At 41.6% G+C, this 23,962-nt stretch overlaps 1 protein-coding gene across 1 annotated transcript; it reads left to right on the top strand.

The window, feature by feature from the left end:
- Nucleotides 1–474: 474 nt before the first annotated feature.
- LOC137522067 (uncharacterized) lies at nucleotides 475–5,069 on the top strand (the record flags this gene model as incomplete). Its single annotated transcript, XM_068242092.1, has 3 exons — nucleotides 475–1,983; nucleotides 2,801–2,937; nucleotides 4,976–5,069. Coding segments are annotated over 3 exons (1,740 nt in total), but the record flags the coding sequence as incomplete, so codon positions are not given.
- Nucleotides 5,070–23,962: the final 18,893 nt, after the last annotated feature.

Below are 23,962 nucleotides of genomic sequence, written 5' to 3'. Positions count from 1 at the left end.
GTGGGTGCGTGGCGTTCCCGTATTTGGCCTAAGCGCAACGCTGACCCAAATACGAAAACGCGGAGTGCGCGCTGAGGACTCGACAGCAGAGTGGAAGTGTCTAGTGAACCGCTAGTGGTGGCAGTGAGAGGTGTTCTGAGGGGTCCCAGCCTTGTTTTAGCTTGACTAAGGCTGCTTCCCCTCTCAGTCTGGTCAAACCCGCAGTCGGGAACCGTATACGCAGGCGTGCCGTGGGCCGGTTCCTGACATAATTGGCTGGCAGTGGTGGCATCGTTTAGTACATTAGTACGCAGTTTAGCTCGCTATTCTGAGTACTAAAGGCTGGAAGCTTGCTAGAAGCAACTAGCCTACAGAAGTCTACTCAGTGCAGAATCTATATACGTTTTTTTTTTTTTGTTCAAAGATACACACTTGGTGTTTGCTTTCCCCTCCCCCCTTTTTCTTTTTTGCAACATGATGGCTCAGAAAGCATCCAGCTATGCAAGGCAAAACAAAGAGATACTACTCAACCTGTGTGAGCACAAAGGCATCGAGACGGTGAGCGGCCAGACTAAGGAGCAGTTAGTTCGTGCGCTCGAGGAGCATGATGAGGCAGAACGAGCCCGTGCTTCAACGTCAGCGGATGCAGCTCACGACACGCCAGAGGAGGAATCGCTCCCGCCACAGGATGCGAGTGGAGACAATGTCCTGGATGATCCACCGAACACGGAGATGACATCTCTGGAAGCCGACCTACAGCTACTAGGTTCGGCTGAGCCCGAACTGCGCCTAAAGCTGATTCTGGAACATCGGCAAGCAGAAAGGGAAATACGACAAGCCCAGAGGGAACAAGCTGCCCAGCGACTCCAGGCCGAGAGGGAAAGTGCTGAACGGCAACACCAGCTGGAGCTGGCTAAACTTCAGCAGCAGAACCGGTCTGCTGGACCCGCAGAACGCGAAGGTGAGCGAGTCCACAGAATCCCCCTGGATAAGTTCCCCGCTATGGACAAGGACTCTGACATAGACACTTTCCTACAGGGGTTTGAAAGGACTTGTCGGCAGTATGGGGTGCCCCGTGAGCAGTGGGCAAGATACCTCACACCAGGGCTGAGAGGCAAGGCCCTGGAGGCATTTGTGAGTCTCCCCCAGGAGGAAGAAACAGACTTTGAGGCAATTAAGAAAGCCATCATTGCGCGATACCACCTCACGCCAGAGGTGTATCGAAAACGTTTCAGGACAGTGCAGCGAGGTCCTAATGACAGCTACCTGGATCATGCTTGCAACCTGCGCACTGCCTTCCAGCAGTGGTTAAAAGGACTGTCGGTTGAAACCTTTGATGCCCTGCAGGAACTGATAATAAAAGACCAGTTCCTCCACACTTGTCCTGTTGAGGTCCGGCAGTTTGTACGGGACCGAGAGCCGAAGACCGTGGATGAGGTCGCAAAAGTTGCTGATGCCTACACGTCCAATCGAGCATCTGACTTTCGGAGGACTACGGCGCCCAGCTGGAAGGGAGAAAAGCCTGCGAGACCTTCTCCTCTGAGCACCCAGCGAAGCCAAGTCCCGCAGCCGCCTGGAGGTAGAACAGCCACCGTTGACACTCGGAGATGTTTTGCCTGTAACAAACCGGGTCACATCAGTGCTACGTGCCCAGAAAAGAAGAAGGATGCCCCAAACTCTGGCGGGGCCCGAAATGCGTTGTGTGCCACCAGGAATGCAGGTAGCTATGCAGAGAATCTGCAACCTGTCACGGTTGGGGATACGGTTACCACCGGTCTAAGAGACACTGGAGCAGAGGTGACTCTAGTGCACCCCCAGCTTGTGAACCCTGAGGAGTACATTCCTGGCAAGACTATGGCTGTCAAAGGAGTTGGGGGTGTCACCCCCGCCATACCCACCGCCTTGGTCCACCTGGATTGGGGGGCCGGCAGCGGAATGAAAGAAGTGGGGGTAACGGATGCCATCCCCACGAACGTTTTGTTGGGTACTGACCTGGGACGGTTAGTGGCCCGGTATGAGCCTACTCCACACCCCATGGAGCCTGCATCCCCCGCAGAAGTTCCGGACTCTTGCAAGGTACTGTGTGATAATGCTGTGCAAGCGGGGAGTGCTGGTGAGGCCCCAGGGGCTACGGACTGTGTACTAGGAGCCAGCCCTAGTGAGTCTCCAGTGCCCAGGCCTGGAGGAGGACACGTTGTTACCATGAATGCAGATAATGTTGATGTAATATGTGTTGCATGATGACATGTGTACAGTGAACGCTCCTTCAGCTGCAGTGGTGACCCGCAGTGCTCACCGGGCTGCAGCAGACGAATTGTCCACTGAAGGGGCTGATGTCACTGGGTCAGCTCTTCCACTTCAGAGCCTGGCTCTGAGGACCCAGAGGCCTCTCAGTTTGCCACCTCCCTGGTGCCTGTGGCCGACAGCGCTGAGTTCTCCGAGGCTGTGCGACTTGATAGCAGCCTGGAAGAGCTCAGGAGTCTGGCGGACAGGGCACCGGTGGAGGGCGACAAAGTGAGGGTGTACTGGGAACACGGCAGACTGTACAGAGAGGTTATTCCCTCTGAGCCGTCTGAAGTGGAGGAGGCCGACCGGCAGTTGATTGTTCCCCACAGGTACAGGGAGCAGCTATTAAGAATAGCACATGAGGTGCCCCTGGCTGGTCACCTGGGGATCCGCAAGACCAAATCCCGGCTTGCCCACAATTTTTATTGGCCCCACATGGGGACAGATATTGCTGATTTTTGTCGGTCTTGTGTCGCCTGTCAGCTCACACATGTGCAGTAGCACAGATCCAATGGGGCTTGCCTTTTTCTGCCAGAGTCTGAGCAGGTCCGTGCTAATGTGCATGCGCAAGCTGTCAACAAGCTCTTTTTCAGTGGACCTAGCGCCGGAGCAGGCCTGCGGAGGAGAATGGAGGAAGACTCATTGGGATCCAGAGGCTTTCCACTTCCCAAGGTGAGTACCCCATGGGGCACTTTTTCCCTTCAGGTACACTTCAAAATGAATTTAAAATGTAAGTTTACTTTTTAGTAAAGTTCTGCCGTAAACATTCCCGTTTTTGGGCAGTATGGCAGCATCATCAATAGCACTCTTGCCTTGCAATGCCTAGGCCCCCAGTATAAATCTGTCCCAAGACACTAGCCTCGTGCAGTTTTTTTAAACTCCCAGGCCCCCACGTTTGCATGGGCTTCCACTAGGCACTCTGTTTTCCTCCCACATTCCAAAAACATACAGATAAGATAATTGGTTCCCCAAAATTGGTCTTGTTCTGCAGTTGTGAAATTAGACTATGAAAGGGAACAGATAACTTTCTGACTATGGTAGGGAGTAGATTACTCTATCCTCGATTAAGCAATGTTGATGATGTTGATGCTATATAAATACACAAAAATGGTAACAATAATAGTATTACAAAAGATACACTCTAGGCATAAATGTTTTACTGGATCTGTGTGGGTGGTTAGGCCTTGTTTTTATTTCACTTTAAGCCCTTTCATTGGTTGATGTCAAATAAATAACTGGGAGGGACTTCCAGAGAAGTGAGAAGATTTGAGAGAAATATTTTATGTGAGAATGAGACTAAAGAGGAAGAGAAGAGAATGCTGTTGCTAGTAGAGTGGAGATTACATGCAGGGCAGTATCTGTAGAAAATAATATTTAACCGGTTCAGCACCGCAGTCCGAAAATCTCATGCATCCGAGCAACGTTCACCTCCCATTCATTCGCCTATAACTTTATTGCTACTTATCACAATGAATTGATCTATATCTTGTTTTTTCCGCCACTAATTAGGCTTTCTTTGGGTGCTACATTTTGCTAAGAATTATTTTTTTCTAAATCTATTTTAACAGGAAGATTAAGAAAGAAATGAAAAAAATTCATTATTTCTCAGTTTTTGGCCATTATAGTTTGAAATTAATATACGCTAGCGTAATTAAAACTCATGTATTTTATTTGCCCATCTGTCCCGCTTATTACACCATTTAAACGATGTCCCTATCACAATTTATGGTGCCGATATTTCATTTAGAAATAAAGGTGCATTTTTTCAATTTGCGTCCATCACTATTTATAAGCTTATAATTTGAAATAATATAATAACATATTCTCTTGACATGCTTATTTAAAAAGTTCAGACCCTTGGGTAACTATTTATGTTGTTTTTGTTTTTTTTTTAATTGTATTTTTTATTTTTATTTTGAATAAAAAAAGTGTATGTGGGTAATTTTTGGTGTGGGAGGGAAACTGTTAATTATAAATGTAAAATATATTTTTTTTTTAATTAAAAATGAATTGTGGTGCAGTTTACTATTCGGTCACAAGATGGCCACAGTGAAAAAAGTCCTAGATGCGAACGATTTCGCATCTAGGAACTTAAAAGCAGGGGAAATGTTTCCTGGGGGCAGAAATACCGCGCTCTCTGGAGAGAAAGCGTCGGTATTTCTGCGGGGAAGATAGATCGGTGAATGGGAATTATATTCCCATTCACTGATCGGGGGGCTAGCGGCGAGCAGCGGCAGCGCGCCCGATCGCGCGCACGAGGCGGCGGCAGCAGCAGTGCCTATCTGGACGAGGAAGCTCGTCCAGATAGGCCGAACTGGTTAAAGGGGTTCTGTGGCATGTTAAAAAAAAAAAACTAAAAAAAAAAAACTGACACTTATCTGGGGCTTCTGTCGGTCCCCTGCAGCTGTCATGTCACTTAGGCTAATCAAGGTGCGGGGATAATGTCCTTTAAAGTGATTGGACCCGCAGGGGCTCAGGGTAGGACGAGTGGAGCTCTTGTCATTGCCAATTAGCAGGCATAAGTTCGTAGCGCTCGCTATGCTATTCTGATAAGGCACCCTAACTCTGATAAGGCATGTTAACCCTGATAAGGCATGTCAACTCTGATAAGGCATTTTAACTCTAATAACGCTATTTATTATAGTGAATCCACCCCGTTGTGTGGTGTGATTTTGACCACACATAACATCTCAATTGGTCTACATTGCAGTACTGATAAATGCAGCTTGCAGGACATTTTACAAAACTTTGTATCTAACTGGTGTGAAGGGATGCTCAATAAAACCAAAGAAGAAATCCTGTGAGCTACATTTCATTTGCATTGATGAGAAATGCAAACTGTTCATAGATACACAGGGCTTGATTTACTAAACCGTTATAACTCATATCACGGCCACGCTAGCATTTTTGCATGTGTTTTTGCACGCAATCGCAAATTTTCACATTTGCGTACAAAAATTCACGATTGCGCGTGAAAACACTAGCGCGCCTGTGATATGAGTTATCACGGTTTAGTGAATCAAGCCCACTATATGTAAACAAGTTCTTAAACCCTAATAGAATTACCAGAGAACTAAAATTAGAAACTAGAATTAGAACTAGAATTAGTAATTAGAACATCTGTAAATTACTGATATTCTTCTATGAATCAGCTAGTAATTAGGTAGTAAAATATCAGTCATCTTGATCGATATTTTACTATGGCTTAACCTAAGTAACCTTACTCTCATATGAGCCTTCCTTCGTAATGCCTAACCATAATCAACACCCCTCGCTGATGCTTAACCCTAATTAACTCCCCCACTGGTGCTTAACACTAAGTAACCCCCCAAAGACCCCTCCCCTTACTCTGACACGAGCCCTCCTTCACAAAGCATAACCCTAACCAACACCTCTCTCTGATGCCTAACCCTAATTATCCTCCCCCACCGATGTCTAACCCTAAAGATCCCCCCTCACTGATGCCTAACCCTATTCACTTAGTAATATGATTGCTGCTATAGGCGTCTATGTTAATAGCTGTGATTAGCGGCACTTACTGTATCAGTAATTCCGCCCAATAAAACAGTGGCTACTGGGGCCACCCACTATACAAATTGAGGCTACAAATTACCTGTAATAGCCTATCAATATCATCAGCGACAGCCACGCCTATATTACCCGGGTGCCTCCAGTGCCCAAATTAACTGCTTGGATCATACTACTTAATGGAATCATCAAATAGGGTACAAATATACAACACACAATGTATTTATTTAATTTTTTTTTTTTTTTTTTTTGTGCAAAAAAACACTGAAAACGCACTAACCATAGGCAATCTGGGAATAACAATTTGTTAAGAGTTGATCTCAACCAATAATTATATTTTACAAAGAACTGGAAAATACTGAGCTGTATGTCATAAATGCAGTCATGGATTTTACCACCTCCACAAAGATCAAGCGAAGTGCATACGCTTTCATAAGCTAATACAAGTAACAACAGTAATTAAACTCTAAAGTTCTAAAATAATAATATAATTACATAACCTCTCGCAGCTCAATTTTGTTCTAATTTCTCTTTACAAGATAGCCTGTAGCCAAACGCTCAGAGTCTTGGCCTCCCACTGGTACCAGCCCTGTATCTTATTAATAGACAACTAGAAAGAAAATGGAAAATTACACTTTTTATTAAATGTGTGTGCAAAGTTATGATTAACATATTTAATATTAACATTACCTGAAAGCGTATTTTTGTGCATCTTTCTAATTACCTTCAGAAAAAACCCACATAAAATATTTTCTCTCAAGCCTTTTCATTTTAATGTACCATATGAAAGATATTGGAGCAATATATTTCTATGAAAAATGTATGCAGTCCAGTTGTGCTACAGAAACGACGTTATCGTGTGACATAAAAAACGTTAACACCTTCTTAGCAGTAAAAGTCCTGGAAAACTGATCCAGTCCTCTGTTGTTTTTTTTTGTTTTTTTGTTTTTGTTTTTTGTTTTTTTTTGGGGGGGGGGTATTGTTTTTTATAGGTTTTGAAAATTACTTTTTATTTCTACTAGTATCTGTTGTTAGTTACTAACATATTAATATGTCATTATTAACCCCTGAAGTCAGCAGATGGCAGCTTCAAGCAAGACTAACCATTCATCTTGTGCAGTGTCATAGACCTTGGAGACCTCAGAGATCAAATCACATATTCAGTTGGAACTGACTTATTAAAATGCTATGTGGGACTTACAGTAGAAAAACCTCTCCATGCCCTATATTTTGAATTATTGAATTCTGTGTCCCAGACTATATCCAAATGCAAGGGTCCTTGGAACAATGACATCTCAGATCTATGTGATAATGACTGGTAAGAGATTCTAGATTAATTCATCAAGGTACCAATATTGGTAAAGATCGCTTGATACAGTTTACATTTCAGCAACATGCGTATCTAACACCTGAGCATATGCACAAAATACACAGCTCAAACACAGACGTACGTCCTAAATGCACTGTTGACACAGGAAACTTTTTTCATACGTTCATTAGTTGCCCTGTCATAGAAAGTTTCTGGAAAATAATATTAGATATAATGAACGACATTCTGCCAGTACACCTTAGGGCCTGTACACACTGCTGCGCTTGTGCTGAGCTTTTCAAATTGCATGCGTTTTTTTAATCGCAAGGTCTTTTGAAAAATCATGAAAATCGTGAAGACCTGTACACACTGGTGCGATGCACTTTTTCGATTCTCATGAAGGCTTGCGATTTAAGAATAGCATGCGATTTTAAAAACGCAGCGCAAGCGCAGCAGTGTGTATAGGCCCTTACAGCCTCCCCTAGAACAGCGCTACTTGGTCTCCTTGGCAAGGTCCCTTTTGGAAAATACAGACTGGTGCTGGCTTGCAAGATTACCAGGCCGCCTACCAGAGGATCCAGGTGGCGGAGGAGGGTGGCAAGGGACCGACTAAACTGAAGGGGGCTGAAGGAAGGCTTAGTTACATATAAAACATTTTTATTCTCATCTCAGGCACCCTTTAACAATTGCAAATACAGTCATGCATTTGACTTTTGCAGTACCATAAACTGTGTTAACTGTATTCTACGACAATGTCAGATTCATGTCTGTAATACCCTGTATAATAGCTTTAGCACAGTCTGGCATGACACTATGTTGGGGCGCTATTGTATAGCTCCATGTGTATCTTTCATAATTCCCGTTGTATGGATGACTTACAAATCTAGTTCAGCCACTAGAACAAGCATTCAGCCAATGGAATTGCAGCGGGAAGAAACCTAATCTACTTATTTGTTCAGTGGCAATAATTCAAATTATTTAAAACAGAGCATCAGTGGCATTTTTAAAGTGGAGTTGGCAAAGCTCTCTTCCATATCTTCCAGTTAAGGTTTACTTTAACAAAATCCTAATTACCATAACTTAAAAATAGGTCTACATGACCATTATAAAAGGTTATTTACCAAATTCATGGATTGAATATTGTGGTTCATCACCTTAATACTTCCGTTATCACCCAATCAATAGGCAAGCAGCAACAGAAAGAGAAAAGTGCAAGCTGTTGCACTTTTATGCAATGGACAGCTGCTAATGCAATCATGCACAGCTCCCTTGAAGTGAAGAGGGATACAGGAATCTCTTTGACCAGTTTCTAAGCCTATTACTGTAATTGACACTCAAGGAAGCCTGGCAAGCAAACAAAAGGTGTGCCAAATATCCCTGTAGATGCACTAAACAAACAACAACAGGTGCTAGGGGAGTGGCAAATCCAGCACATATAAGTATGAATCCATAGTACTCATGAAATACAAGCATACAGCAATATGTACCACTGACAGTGATTAGAAAAAAACCTCTAAAGATGTTAATAACTGATTCTTATGAATGGTGAACGTTAATTAACCAAACACTGCATTGGGGAAGTTCACCAAATGACAGTTTCCTTTTTAGAAATGACCCTTATGCTAACAAATGGCACTCAGCATGCAAGAAAACACTTCTATATCATATTTCTATTTTGGGCAGTCATTTGTGGTTCAGAAACATAAATTGGGAGAAGCATACATTTCAACTTAATCAGCGAGTAACAAATTTACATTCACACCATTTATTACAATTGGGCTGTAATGACATAGCCACAGGAGAGCTACAACTCCCAGCCAGGCCACAATAGCTTACATTTAAATACTTACAAGCAAACAAAAGGCATGCACATCCTTGCAGAAGTCCTAAATAGACAAAGACGGGTGCTGAGGGTGCCAAATCAAGCACATATTAGTATTAAACCAGTGCACTCACAAAATACATGCATACAGCAACCTGTGTCATAAACAGTGAATAAAAAACCTCTAAAGGTGTTACAAGTCTATTTGTAATAAATGGGGTGAGTGTGGGTTTGTTGCTCCTCAGTAATTAAAGAAAACTGAATAGGGACCAATATGTCTCCTAAGGTGGCCATACATTAGGCAACTTGGCGGCCGATCGACCATCCGATTTGATGATTATAATGGGAGTTAGATGAAAATCTACCAATTGCATTCCCGACTAACAATGCAACCAGTTTCAGGCAGAAATTGGTGGTATACATATATATATATATCGGTCAGAGGTGCTGCAAGATGTAGGGCCATTGTGGTCGGTCGGGAGCACAGCAGTAATAGCGAGCAATATCTGGATGAGCGACAAAATGGCCGGCGTCGTTGCCCTAATGGATAAATGTGTATGTAATGTGTGCATTTATACATTACCTGTCCCATGTCGCGATGTCCGTCCATCTTCGGAATCCCCGCTCTTCCGTTAGCCCCATACACGCCAAGCCGGCGGCATGTATGCGGCTATGGAAGAGCGGCAGATTCAAAAGACGGACAGACACCTCCACACGGGACAGGTAATGTATAAATGCATACATTTACACATTAGGGTAACAGCGGCGCATGCGGTGGATGAGGCCGGCTCAGCCGATTCCCAAGAGATTTCATGCTGAAATTGATGGGGAATCGGCCTGCGGTATATGGGCATCCGACAGATCTCTCTCTAATCAGATTCGATTAGAGAGAGATTTGTCTCTTGGTCGAATCTGCCCATCATCGCTAGATGTATGGACACCTTTATGCTGCTGATAACCTTATGGAGTAAATTTCATGAAAAATCTGCCTCCTTTACCTCTTGACATACATCCCTCACTGGCTATGATATTAGCAGCAGCAATGGAGGAAGCAAATATGGCCCTGAACCCACACAAAGTGTACAGTCGGGATAAATAATTTCATTTTGAAAAGGAAACATTTTATACTCACATTATTTTAGCATCTGAGGTGTTTTTTAGTGCCCTACTTTTTATTTTCCTTTATTATTTTTATCAAAGTATGCTTAGGAACCTTAAAGTCAAGAATATCACATTGTATTGACTTAATAAACAAATATGGTTTTCTCTTTGACGAATTAAAATATAATTATCCAAAAAGTTTTTTAAAAATAACTCCACATATGCACAGATGGGTCTGTCGGAGTGACTGATTGAGCTTGTGTGAAGAGTATCCACAGGACCTGCTGGGGGTGGTTGAGTTGGCAACCTTAAGCATTAATTAGGGGAGAGCAAACTGAGAGCAATAGCCTAACAGTCAGCCAATACAGTCCGAATCATCAATTTCACTCTACTTGCGTGTCAGGTTATTCCGTGTGAACGAAAGATAACTTAGTGCCTATGCCAATTAGCACAAAACTCATCTCTCGCTTAGATCCTTAAATTACAAAACTCAGAAAACCTAATTAGATTTCCTAGGATTTGAAAAATATAAATGAATCCCCTTTGATCACTACCTAGACTCGACTATTGTGAATGCAGAAACAGACTGGCTTTATATATCAAAAATAATTAGGTGATAACTTTGTTTCGGCATGAGAAGTTTGCATGTTGTTTGGATCGAAATTATAATAACAAATCAAATCCAAAATGCTTCTCATCTTAAATGAAAAATAAAACAGTAAAATATGTATACTAATTCCAAAATCTCCATGATGAGCTAACAAACCCCCCCAAAAATTATTATGATTTTGGAAACTCCCTTGTGTACATGGGAACCTCTAATCAAGAACTTGGAAGATTACATAGTTGTTAATCATAGTAAATGTACACATCACATCACTGTTTATCATAATGTGGCTTATGAAAGTTTGAACAAGTAAAATTAGTTGCTATCCCACATCTGCTCAGCCTCTTCATCATAAACATGGCAGAGCCTGAATGGAATTAATTCTAGAAGATCCAATCTCATTTACGTTGGCATTTGCCATTTTCTCTCTGCAATAATAAAAGTTACTACCAAATAGATCTTAGTCAAAGAGCTGCAACATTTAAGTGTACTGACGTTACACGTGTAATCGGCCTTGTGCTAAAATATCAGGTCTTCAGCCTGAAGGAGTCTATACGTGGGAACTACACACCTTGGCAGGTATAATGTGGGTGCACAGATAAAGGTGCATAAAGGTTGTACACACTCTCTACAATATTTGCTGCAAACAAATGACCAATGAAGTGGAAATTAACTTAGTAGTGACAAAAAGACAAACACTGAATCTTTCCAAAGATGTTGTCCGCACACCAATATTGCACTCATACAACTCATTTGAATACTGAGCGCACAAAAGGAAGTGACATTACAAACCACATGCACGCATTATGTAGCTAAGCAGGTCATTTCAGTGCCCAGCGCTAGTACTCTGCTGGGCGCATCCGCACAAGAGTGATTTGAGGATCCGGCAATCGCCAAACCCTGAATTACATCTCCCTCCAAGTTGTAGCAACTCAGTGGGGAAATAGTATTGGGCGGCAGCAGGGTGAGCCGTCATTTAGCCTGGTAGTGCTCATCCTGATCTTCCTTGCCCAAAGGAGCAGTTATTGGTCTTGCTGATAATTTAAAGACCTTTTGTGACCTTTTGTGGCCCATGTCCATCATTCCTAGAGCAACTTCCTGTTTTCTGGAATCCTCAGTGCTTTTGAGACTGTGATATGAGACACAGCGAAACTCTTGGCAAGCACACGTATTGATCTGCAATCCTGGAGGAGTTGGATTACCTGTGCAAACCCTATAGGGTCCAAGTACCACTCCATGCTACCAGTAGTGATATTGATAGTAGAAAGATACAAAACAATTGACAAAAACTGTCAGAAAAGATGAGGAGGGGAAAAAGTCAGTTAATTTTATTATAGCAAACCTGTGAGGTTTGCTTCAGTGTATTTTGGATACTTACCTTTAGGAGCATTCTCCTTAGCCAGGCTGCTCCAGTAATGAAACCCTTAAAGCCCCTGCTCAGCAGCACCGACTCGCTTGGGCTTTGACAGAAAATGCTAAGCCTGATCGGGTCTGTGCTACTGTGCAGGTGCAGCTGGCTTACTCATGCGCAGTAGCAGTGACCCAATCGGGCTCATGTTTTTCTGTCGGAGCCCAAGCAGGTTCGTGCTAGTGCACATGCGTGAGCCATCAATAAGCCACATTTTGGTGGTCCCATCGCTGCAATGGGCCAGTGGAAGAGGACAGGAAAGCCTCTCCAGGATCCAGAGGCTTCCCCCTCTCGAGGTACATATCCAAAATACACCATAGGAGCATTTTTTTTCCCTACAGGAACACTTTAACACCAAAACAGCTGAAACTGATTAACAACCCCCTCTGCTACTGAACTGACCAGATATCAATCCCAGAAGTTTCATTGACTTGATGCCATACTCTTATTTTCAAAGTGTTCCTCAAATTTTTTGGGAGCAGATTCTATTATTCAACTGTGTATTTAGCCGTTTGGATGAGGATCAGCCTTCATTTTGGAAATATGTTATGTACAAATGAAACTAACAGTTTTAAGAACATCTATCCAGCAACCCCGCAGAGTTCTGGTCTGATGTGATCTCCAAATATTGGATGAAAATAGAAACTGAAGCTTTTAACTATTCTACCTCTTCTGTTCTTAAACACATTGCGTAACATAAGTGTACCCAAGTGACACATGCTGTTCATATGGCTTGTAGGAAGCAACATTCAAACAACTCTGGCAGATCATTAGTATTAAAGGAACATTTTGGTAAATTCAGAATTCATTAACATTTTAAGATATGCTAAAATTAATTAATATAGATTTCTATTATTTATGCATGCAGCTCATTGTAACAATTAATCATACATTGATATGAAAAAAAAATATGCAAGAAACAATTTAAAAACTAATTTAGGAAGTTAATGTGAGATTTTTGCTTGGCAAATTTGAAAAGTACATTGCAGTCTAGAAATATTATTGTGCTGGCATGGAAATCACAGCTAACAAAGCATTTCCATAAACTTATTAAAGCTTAACTACAGACACTCGGCATATCACGTGCAATTTAAAGTGAACCTTGGACGAATTGGAGCAAAGGTTTTTTACTTTCCTGGAGCTTCCTCCAGTCCACTGTAGTCTGTCTACTCCCTTGATATCCTTCCGGTCATCTCCATTGCACAGGTGTGAAGTGCGCATTCCAGCTGTGTTGCAGGTCACTACGCATGCATTGTTTGGAGCCGAATGCCTCTTCCATTGTGCTTCCGTGGCTGGGAGCATTCTGCACAACTACAGTTACAGTCTTATTGAACAGTGCCTGTGCAGAATGCTCCTGGCCATAGAATTGTGATCAGGGGGTGCATGCTGTCAGGCCCAGGACTGAGCATGTGCAGTAGTCTGTGACTGAAGCAATTCACAGATTTTACATGGCTGACAGTGTCACAACTGAGGGTACTGAAAGGATGATGAAGGAGCTTACCAACCACAGGGGGCTGGAGGAAGCCACAGGTAAGTAAAAATTGGCATGCCCTCCTTTGAATTTTTTTAACCCCTTCTCACTAGTACAGTTAGAAAAGCCAGGGTGACTTAGTCAATGTGCTTGGCGCTCCGCCATACAAACCCACATAGTACATGAAATGGGGGGCTCTATAAGAGAAGACTGACAAAACCTCCCAGGAAAAAAAGCATCTTTGAAGCTTTCATCGGGGCTCCCAATTTATTCACAAATGGAAAGCCCCAGTGGGAGCTTCAAAGATATTTTTGCTGGGGTTCAATGTTAGAAGAAGGAGAGGAGAAGTGGAGTAGCTAAGGAGCTGTGGGCCCCGATGCAAGTTTTACAATGGGGCCCCCAAGCACTCTATACATAACAATTAATATGACACACCAAAACCTGCCAAAGGCAAATACAGTGTAAGAAGTGCAAGAAGGGGGTGGGGAACAGTTTGTTAATGATTACCACTATTCAAAGAATCTATAGAAGTGATTATTATGCGCACAGGACCAATAGAGAGCGAATACTACAGCTGAGGGAGGGCCCTTCAGGACCCCTCTGGCCCAAGGGCCCCGATGCAGTCGCAACCTCTGCAACCCCTATTGCTAGTCCCTGGAGAGGAGACCAACGGTCGGTGGTCACTGTGGGCCCAGCAGATGGTGCAGATTGACAAGAAGCAACAATGGCAGTAGAGCCTGGCATGCTGCTGCAGACTTTGGGTAAGTGCTTGGGAGCTTGCTGGCTCTAGCGGCAGACATTGATGGCACAGAAATGTCCCTGGGGGATAGTTGTACTTAAAACTACTGACAGTACTTCCTCGGTAATGTATCTGCTGTCTATAAAACTGTCTGTCATATAGTTACTAAAGATTAAAATAATTGATCAACCAGTTTTTGTGTTTAATCGTAAATATAAATTATTAACTGCATACTTTAGATTTTCACAACTTTTTTCCATATAATTTTCTGGTGGGAACAACTTTTACAGCTTACATAAAATGGGGAGTTTTGAACCTTATTTTTTTCTGTATGTTCAAAGCCTGATAATATCTTCATAGTGTCGGAGAATGTTGTGCTTCACTGCATTGTATTTTTAAAATTGATCTTTACTAGGAGTGTATATAAAAAGCCACTGTGTACCATTTCTTAAGTAGGTGCCTTTATGTATGCAATTTTGCAAGGTCTTATGGTAACCTATTGTTTTATTTTTCTGTATTTACATATGTTCATGTTCCTGATATGTCTGTTTTGTCCCTTGAGTATAACGTAATGATATATATGGGCACAAGCAGTAGGTGGTAAGCTGACCACACATGATGGAAAACCCCAGTCACAAAAAATGGTGCCAGGGTCAAAGGTTAGTCATTGCTTATTGGCCTACTTTTTGCTCTTTATGCAGTTCCATCACATTTGCTTTATATTTAGTACATACAACATCAGCATAACTATGGTAAGTTATTGCTGTTTTATTAAGACTTATAAATAATCTTCTACAGACATAGTCCTCACAGTGTGAAATTTAATCAACTCCTTTTGTAAATAAACAAGGAAACTTTGTTTTCCGCATAAAGAAGGCAGTCATGTGTATTTTTGAATTGTTCTTGTTTTGTTACCTTCATCATAAATTGTTTAGTCTTTTTTATCTCTGATGTACTGTATTTTAATAATATTTCAAATATAGTTTAGAAGCTATCATAAAGTATACCATTACCAACTCGGAATATGAAAGGAACACAATGAATGCATTGTATTTACAACTATGTATAAACTAAGATGTGCTGTTTCTTGAGGTAGTGACACTCACATGGCTCTTAGTAGAAGCCTTTAAAGGACTCTCGCTCAGGGTTTTCTTTGTTTTCAACAGCATTTCCTGAACAGCATTTTAACTGCCAACATAGTAAGATGCCAGCCTCCCTACTCACTTGCACACTATTTTGTCAGTTAGACTTTGCAATTACTGTTCCTGAGAATCCCCCATGAGGAGATGGGCTGGCCCAAAACCTGTCGGTTCTGTCAGATTTTAACTGCCTACTTTTTTCGCAATACTGGTCCTTTAAGACTGAGCTAATGTGCAGATCTTAACCACTTCAGCCTTCAGTGTTGTTTCACCTTAGCATCCGAGCAACGTTCACCTCCCATTCATTCGCCAATAACGTTATCACTACTTATCACAATTGATCTATATCTTGTTTTTTCCGCCACCAATTAGGCTTTCTTTGGGTGGTACATTTTGCTAAGAATAATTTTTTTCTACATGCATTTTAATGGGAATATTAAGAAAAAAATGGAAAAAATCATTATTTCTCAGTTTTCAGCCATTATAGCTTTAAAATAATACATGCTACCATAATTAAAATCCACGTATTTTATTTGCCCATTTGTCCTGGGTAACAATGTATGGCATCAATATTTTATTTGGAAATAAAGGTGCATTTTTTCAATTTGCGTCCATCGCTATTTACAAGCTCGTAATTTAAAAGAATAATGTAGGGGGGTCGGGGTAAAATGAGTTGAACTTACCCGGGGCTTCTAATGGTCCCCCGCAGACATCCTGTGCCCGCGCAGCCACTCAATTGTGCTCTGGCCCTGCCTCGGGTTCACTTTTGGAATTTCAGACTTTACTTCAAACACAATAGGAGAATGATAGCTGAGTGAGTTGTGCACACTGCGCCCTGAGGCTAGAGCCTCTCTCGCCTCTGCCTCGGCCCGGTCCTGAGATAAGGATCTCAGTAGTTTACTGTAGATCATAAGTCAATTGAAATGGACTATGCTGGATCTACCACCGCATGTGGGCCGACCTCACTCTAAACCACCTGTCCTTTAGTAGGTGAACGGTATATAACTAAGTGATATCCAAGTGACTATGAGACTCATGTACATATAAAAATGATTTGGGCTCCCTTTCTTGGGGCACTCAAAGTGTATATGATACTCTGATTATCAACAAACTACTCCTGAGGAAGTGAAGTGCTGTCCTTCACGAAACGCATCAAGCTAGGGGCTAAGCCTTGAAAATTTGCTTCTTGTGTATATGGGGCTGATGATTGTATAGATAGCCTTTCCTTATTCTTTAATCATTCAGATGCATGTTATATCAAACCTGATCCGTTTGCAACCTTGTACTGTATTTACATCATGTATGTATATATTAGTTGTTGGAACCCTTTGGTTTCATTGTGACTTTTTTCCTTTCCTGATCTATATATATATATATATATATATATATATATATATATATATATATATATATATACTGTATATATATTCCCCATTAGACTCCCATAGACCTCCAAATTTTCTCAATTGAAATGGAGGTGAACATTAAACAAACGTCAAGGTATCTGTATACACTTTAACAGTTCTCAAAACTGGTGAACCCATCATATGGCATATTGTGTGAAAATGCACAACAAAACATAACACGTAAAAACACATGCAAATTAGATTATGCCACATGGGACATAGTTAGTTTCGAGGCCATATTTGTATGCCGTATTAATATACAACAGCTCGTCCTGAGCATATACTAGCAGATACATATTTTTTAACCTGCATATTGACTTGATTATTAATATATGACTATTCTTACCCAACACAAAGCCATCCAGGTGAGTCAAAAAAAGACCTTTCAATAATGCATACTTACCCACATAACATGTGTCCATACACAAAGGTCAGAGTTCAGGAAAGGTGACAGTTACATGTTTTGTAATACTGACACAGCCTGAATAAATAATGTGTTAGGGAGCCAGGCTTTCAATAAAATGATACTCTTCTTGAATCATATTCCTGTTCCGGCTAATCCTCTCTTTTTATTAAACATTATCTCTGCCATCTGCTCGGGGTGAGCACTCCACATTTTACAGAAGAAATTGGTACTGATTGACTATATGAGAAACATGACCAGGGCTGGCTCACTCATAGTATGCATTACCCAAAGGACAAAGCGGATAACCAATCCATTAATTAAATTAGACACTGTGTACATCACACGCAAGAGCTCATGTTTGCCTCTGAAGGCTCGGGAGAAAAAAACAGGATGCACATATTGTTCATAAAAACATAAAAACATGGACAACACTGATGTTGCAAATTATATACTAAGAAAACTACAGAGAACTGCAGAGACAAATTCAGAGTTCTCTGTAGTCGCTGGACCTAGTTGCATGTTTTACCCTTGTCGAGCCAATTAGTATTTTAAAGTTCACATCAAGGACACCTACTGGTGTAGTAAAGTATTAACAAAAATTCTTTCTTTAATAAAACACAACATTTGTGTGTTTTGCTTTGTTCATCTTGATTCAATTCACGGAGAAATGCTGCCTCTGTATGGAATCATCTATGTGCTTTCCTGCATTAAATCTATACATTTTTGTCATTAAAGGGAATCCAAGGTTCAAAAAGAGATATCTACCAAAAGAGAGGGAAGCCTCAGGATTCTATTGAGGCTTCCCTCTGTGCTCTAATGTCCCCTCTTACTCAGCGCAGCCCCCTCAACATCGGGGCTCCCTCCTCTCCTGTTACGAGTGTGGCCATGCAATAGCAGCAGGAGCATGGCTATGCATGTGCAGTAGCATGGAGCCACTCATACATGAGTGCCTCCAGCTTGCTGCGCATGCACGGGGCGTGCTCGCCCGCCTACTGCATGACCATGCTGATAGAAGAGGAGGTGACCTCATATGATTGGCGACAATGCCTTCCGGGGGGGGGGGGGGGCATACTCAATGAGGGGGGGGGGCATCAGAGCAGGGAGGAAAATATCAATGGGATCCTGAGGCTTCCCTCTCTTTAGGTAAATATCAGCTACACTTTAGTTCAAAGCATTTGTTTTTAGCTACAGATACATGAAGATGAATTAGCAATATTTTCAAGCATGAAATCTGTACATTTTAGTGCTCTGATTAAAATACTGCTCCATATTCATATGCCCTTTTTCCTATAGATGTAATCAGCAGACTGCATGGAAACTGTGGAGGAGGAACAGCATCACTATCAGAATACTGACACACTCAATACTTATTCTGCTTGCAGGAAGGCAGAGCTATGCATGTGGCTGTCTCTACAGTTACCATCAAGGTAACAAATCTGAAACAATGTATAAAAAATAAGTTGTGATGTACAGATCTGAAATGATGGGATTACATTTCTATCAGCAAATGTGGAATTTCACTTTAATATTACAACTATCCAGTACAGGAAAGCTTTAGCAAAACTGCAACCTCATTTGAAAATGTCTTTACAGAGATTTAGGATCCCTAATAAACAAGGTTAGGGACGTTGATACAAACATCAAAGGCCTGTTCCAGCCATAGAGTGCTGGTAAACAGAATAGAGGGGGCTGATGGAAAGGACAAGTAAAGCTCAGCAGGCAGCCCATACTCTTTTCTTTTCCCCTCAGAGCTGAACATGTTCAGTATGGGAAAAAGCAGCAACTTTTCAGTAACTTAGTTGGAAATGTCAGGCAGCCACCTGAGAGAAATTGTGCTTTCTTTTAGGTGACCTAAATCTCACACTGTAAAATTGAATAGAATGTATGTACAGTGGTCGGCAACACACTATGTGAAATAGCTCTTATATTGTTCAGTTACACAAAGTGGACAACAGCAGCGTCAGCCCGCTGTTTCGGGAAAAACCCTTTCTCAAGCTGCTAATCCTGAAACAGCGGACTGTCACTGCCGTTGTTTTATGCAATGATAGGGCATCTGTCCAGACAACTGTGTATAGGGTTTCTTGGAGTGCATATTAGGGCACTGGCATTTAAAGCACATAGGAACAGAGAGGGCATCTGATCATCTGCTTCTAATTCTTTTAGGCATAGACCCTGAACAAGCATGAGCATGCAGATCAGATGTTTCTGACTGAAGTATGACTGGTCAGGTGTGTGATCCAGACAACTATTGTTGCAAAAGAGATCAGCAGATTGCCAGGTAACTGGTATTTTTAAAAAGGGGATAATATGGCAGCCTTTGTATACCCTAGTTCAGCTGTACTTTAATAAATACTCTGATCCACTTATTACTAGCAAGACAAAAACTGTTTGGGATATCTGGGGGACAAGTACTGCAATAAAAAGTATTGGTTATATCTTACCTGCAGACTCCATGTACTAAGGTAAAATGCTTCCTACCAACAAGGAAGACTATATAACTCTGCAAGTTTAAGGGGTAACTATGATGAGCATCACAGAGAATCCAGACTACTTAGATTATTATTATTATTTAGCATTTTTATATATATCGCCCACGTCTACTGCGTCGCTTTACAGAGTATATAGTCATGTCACCAACTATCCCTCAGAGTAGCTCACAATTTAATCCCTAGGTCTAGGGTCAATTAACCACAGGCTTAATCCCCCCTAAAGACCAGGCCATTTTTTACAAAATAGGCCACTGCAGATTTAAGGGCTTGCTGCAGGGCCGTACAACTCAGCACACACGTGATTCCCCCCCTTCTGCCCACCAACAGTGCTTTCTGTTGGTGGGGTCTGATCTCTCCCTAGATGTTTGTTTGTTTGTTTGTTTGTTTGTTTGACAAATATTTATTGTATTTATTTCTGAATAAATAAGTGCGCACAATCTCCTGCAAATCCCTGCCCCAGGACTTTACGCCGATTGGCGTTAGGCGGTCCTGGGGCTACCGCCGCGGCCACGCCCATCAGCGTAGCACGGTCGGCATCCAGTTAGGAGGAAAGCCAATTATCTTATTGGTATGTTTTTGGAATGTGGGAGAAAACCAGAGATAGTGCCCAGGCTGGGATTCGAACCATGGGCCAAGCACTGCAAAGCAAGAGTATTATTTATAACCATGAACCCATAGTAAAAGGCCTCTCAATATTATGAAAACAAGAGTGGTTCCGTTTGTTTTTCTGTAGGTGGCATGGAAAATTAAATCCACAAAACATTTTCGTGATCTTTAGACGTTGGACTGATTAAAGATTGTCATGCGCAACCATGCAGATTTACATTTAGGAATACACGCATAATAAGGCATTTGGGTATATACAATAGTTACCGGACTAGCGGCTTAGAGAAGTTTTCTTTATTATAAGTTTTCTTTTCAAAACCCACTACTGTAACAAGTTGAAATACGAACTCTTAATATGAATAAAATATTGATTTCATTACAAATTTTAGGGCATTTTAATTCAGAAACATTGTATATGTTTGCATATTTTCTCGCCTATTTGCATACATGTTTGCATATATCCTGAGAAGATGAACATTAATTAGACTTTAAAATCAATTTCAAAATGATACTAAGGATGTTGCTTGCATTTTAAAAAGGTAACGAAGACTTTTTCTTTTGTGTGTTATCTTTGAGAAAAATAGATGGGAAATCAACAGTAATACGGATGGATTAAACAGGAAATAATCAGTCTTTATGGCCCATTAAGATGCTGATACATGTTATTAGTTTTCTTTAGATGTTTAACCCTTTAAAGGAAAATTCCAGGACGTTTTATTGGACTGGGCATTAAATAAAAATACCGTTTGAATTTTAAACCTTTAAAAAAATGTTGCGGAAGCTACAAAAAGCTGTAACATTTTCCAGGTTGTGTGTCTAATCGGCTCACTGAAGTTATGGCAGAATTTGACTGCCTCCAAAGTGACCCTGAAATAATCTTGAGTCATATAAACTGAGTGTGTGATCATAAAGTAAATGATTCAGTGAAAACTGCACTGCAAAATGTTTTTTTTGTCCAAGAGTTACATCCTGAAGAATGGCATGCATGCAAACTAGCACTGTTACTAAAGGGTGGCATACAGGCTAGAGTGTTCTCTGCCCGGTGGGCTGGTTGGGGCAGTCTCTCTCAAAGAATCTAGTGTGCATACAGTCACCTAAATGCATTTCCAATAGACCTGTAGCGCTGGATCATCTCAGCCAAGCACCTTTTTATGTTTATTACGATGCACATTGGAGGCTGCTATGTCATGAGGAGTGCCATCATCCATCCTCCGCATAGAAAAAATGTGCATGTTAATTTGGGTGCCAGTATTACAGTTAGAAGAACATCCTCTTATAATGATACCTAACACTAACCTCTAACCGTATACTCCCATAACAATACCTAACACTAACTGCTAACACAAAATCTCATAGCTATTCCTAACACTAACCTCTAACCCTCTCTCTTAACACTAACCACACTATAACAATAACCTAATATTAACCACTAATCCGTATGGAATTGCACACCACCGTCGAGGTGCTGGATCGAAGTAGTATACAAGAAAAGTCCAGATGATCCGCACACTCAAAATGAACCAAGTTCAATGTTTTATTTCGACGATTCGTTTCGGGGCCCCGTGGGGTCCCCTTTGTCAAGGTAACAAGCACAGAATGCACAGAACAAGGTAACAAGCACAGAACCAAGCACAAGGTAACAAGGTAACAAGCACAGAAACAAGCACACACATTCTGTGCTTGTTACCTTGACAAAGGGGACCCCACGGGGCCCCGAAACGAATCGTCGAAATAAAACATTGAACTTGGTTCATTTTGAGTGTGCGGATCATCTGGACTTTTCTAATATTAACCACTAACACAAACCCTCCTATTACTGTGCCTAACACTCACCTCTAACCCTCTCTCCTAACATTAACCATCCTATAACGATACCTAACACTAACTTCTAACACAAACCCTCCTGTAACTATGCCTAACACTAATGTCTAACCCTATGCCCTAACACTAATCACCCTATAATGATATCTAATACTAACTTATAACGCAAACTCTCCTATGACTATGCCTAACACTAACCACTAACCCGATGTCCTAACACTAACCATCCTATAACAATACCTAACACTAACCGCTAACACAAAACCTACTATAACTATGCCTAACATAAACCTCTTACCCTCTCTCCTAACACTAACCATCCTATAATGATACCTAACACTAACCGCTACCACAAACCCTCCTATAATTATGCCTAACATTAACCTCTAACCCTATACCCTAACACTAACCTTCCCATAACTAAACCTTTCACTAACCTGTTACCCCAGGTCCACAACTGAATCCCCAGCACCTGCTGCTACTGAACCCCTGTGCCAAAAGTATCCTCCATTGCTCAGCTATAGTATACTATAGCCAAGCCACCAGCACAACAACCAAACACCCAGTGCCTAAAGTAGCCCCTTGGCTCTCAGTTATACTATAGTTGAGTGCCTAGCACTGCAGCTGAGCCCCTGGTGCTTGCTAAGTGCCAAACCTCCGATGCCAACTGCACCTTCCACAGCCAGAGCTGAACTCCCCAGTCCCCACAGCTGAACAAGGGGTTGAACACCCCGCTGCAGCCATAGCCGAATTCCCGCACCAGCTGCACATTAACCACTTTACCCCCCGCGGTACGAATTTCTCCGTCCCTTTTTCCCCCCCTAAAAAACCAAAGATGGAGAAATCCGTACCTTCCGCGCTACCGCCGCTGTCCGCACTCCCGCCGCTCGTGCACGCTGCCGCCCGCTCGCCCGGAGATCAATGAACGGGAAAATCCATTCCCGTTTGTTGATCTCAGCCCCCGCAATGATCTGCTGCTTCTTTGAGAAACAGCGCGATCATTGTGATTTACCCAGCCTTGTACTGCTTCCTGTAAGCGTCCTTCCGGACGCTTACAGGTCGCATGAACACAAACACACTGTGGCCATCTTGTGGCCAAATAGTAAAACTACACCCTAAAGCATGTTACATATACAAACACATTCGTTTTACACAATAAATTAACTCATTACCTCCCACACTCCCCATTTTTTTTTGTAATTAAAAAAAAAAAAATACAATAAAAAAAACATAAATAGTTACCTTAGGGACTGAACTTTTTAAATATTTATGTCAAGAGGGTATAACACTGTTACTTTATAAACTATGGGCTTGTAATTAGGGATGGATGCAAAACTGAAAAAAATGCACCTTTATTTCCAAATAAAATATTGGCGCCAAACATTGTGATAGGGACATAATTTAAACGGATTTATAACCGGGACAAATGGGCAAATACATTTCATGGGTTTTAATTACAGTAGCATGCATTATTTAAAAACTATAATGGCCGAAAACTGAAAAAAAATAATTTTTTTACCACATTTTTTCCTATTTTCCCATTAAAACACATTTAGAATAAAATAATTCTTGGCATAATGTCCCACCTAAAGAAAGCCTAATTGGTGGGGAAAAAAACAAGATTTAGTTCATTTAATTGTGATAAGTAATAATAAAGTTATAGACAAATGAATGGAAGGAGCGCTGAAAGGTGAAAAATGCTCTGGTGTTCACGGGGTAAAACCCCTCAGTGGTGAAGTGGTTAAACCAAACTGGGGCACTGGTGGTGAAATTAATAACCAAGCACCGGCATCCCATTTTACGAGCTTGGAACAATGGTTGGCCCAAGGCATGCAATCCCAACAA

This window comes from Hyperolius riggenbachi, chromosome 6 (assembly GCF_040937935.1).
Source record: "Hyperolius riggenbachi isolate aHypRig1 chromosome 6, aHypRig1.pri, whole genome shotgun sequence".
Taxonomy (NCBI): domain Eukaryota; kingdom Metazoa; phylum Chordata; class Amphibia; order Anura; family Hyperoliidae; genus Hyperolius; species Hyperolius riggenbachi.
Note: the sequence above shows the minus strand (reverse complement) of the source record. Positions and strands in the feature narration are given on the sequence as shown.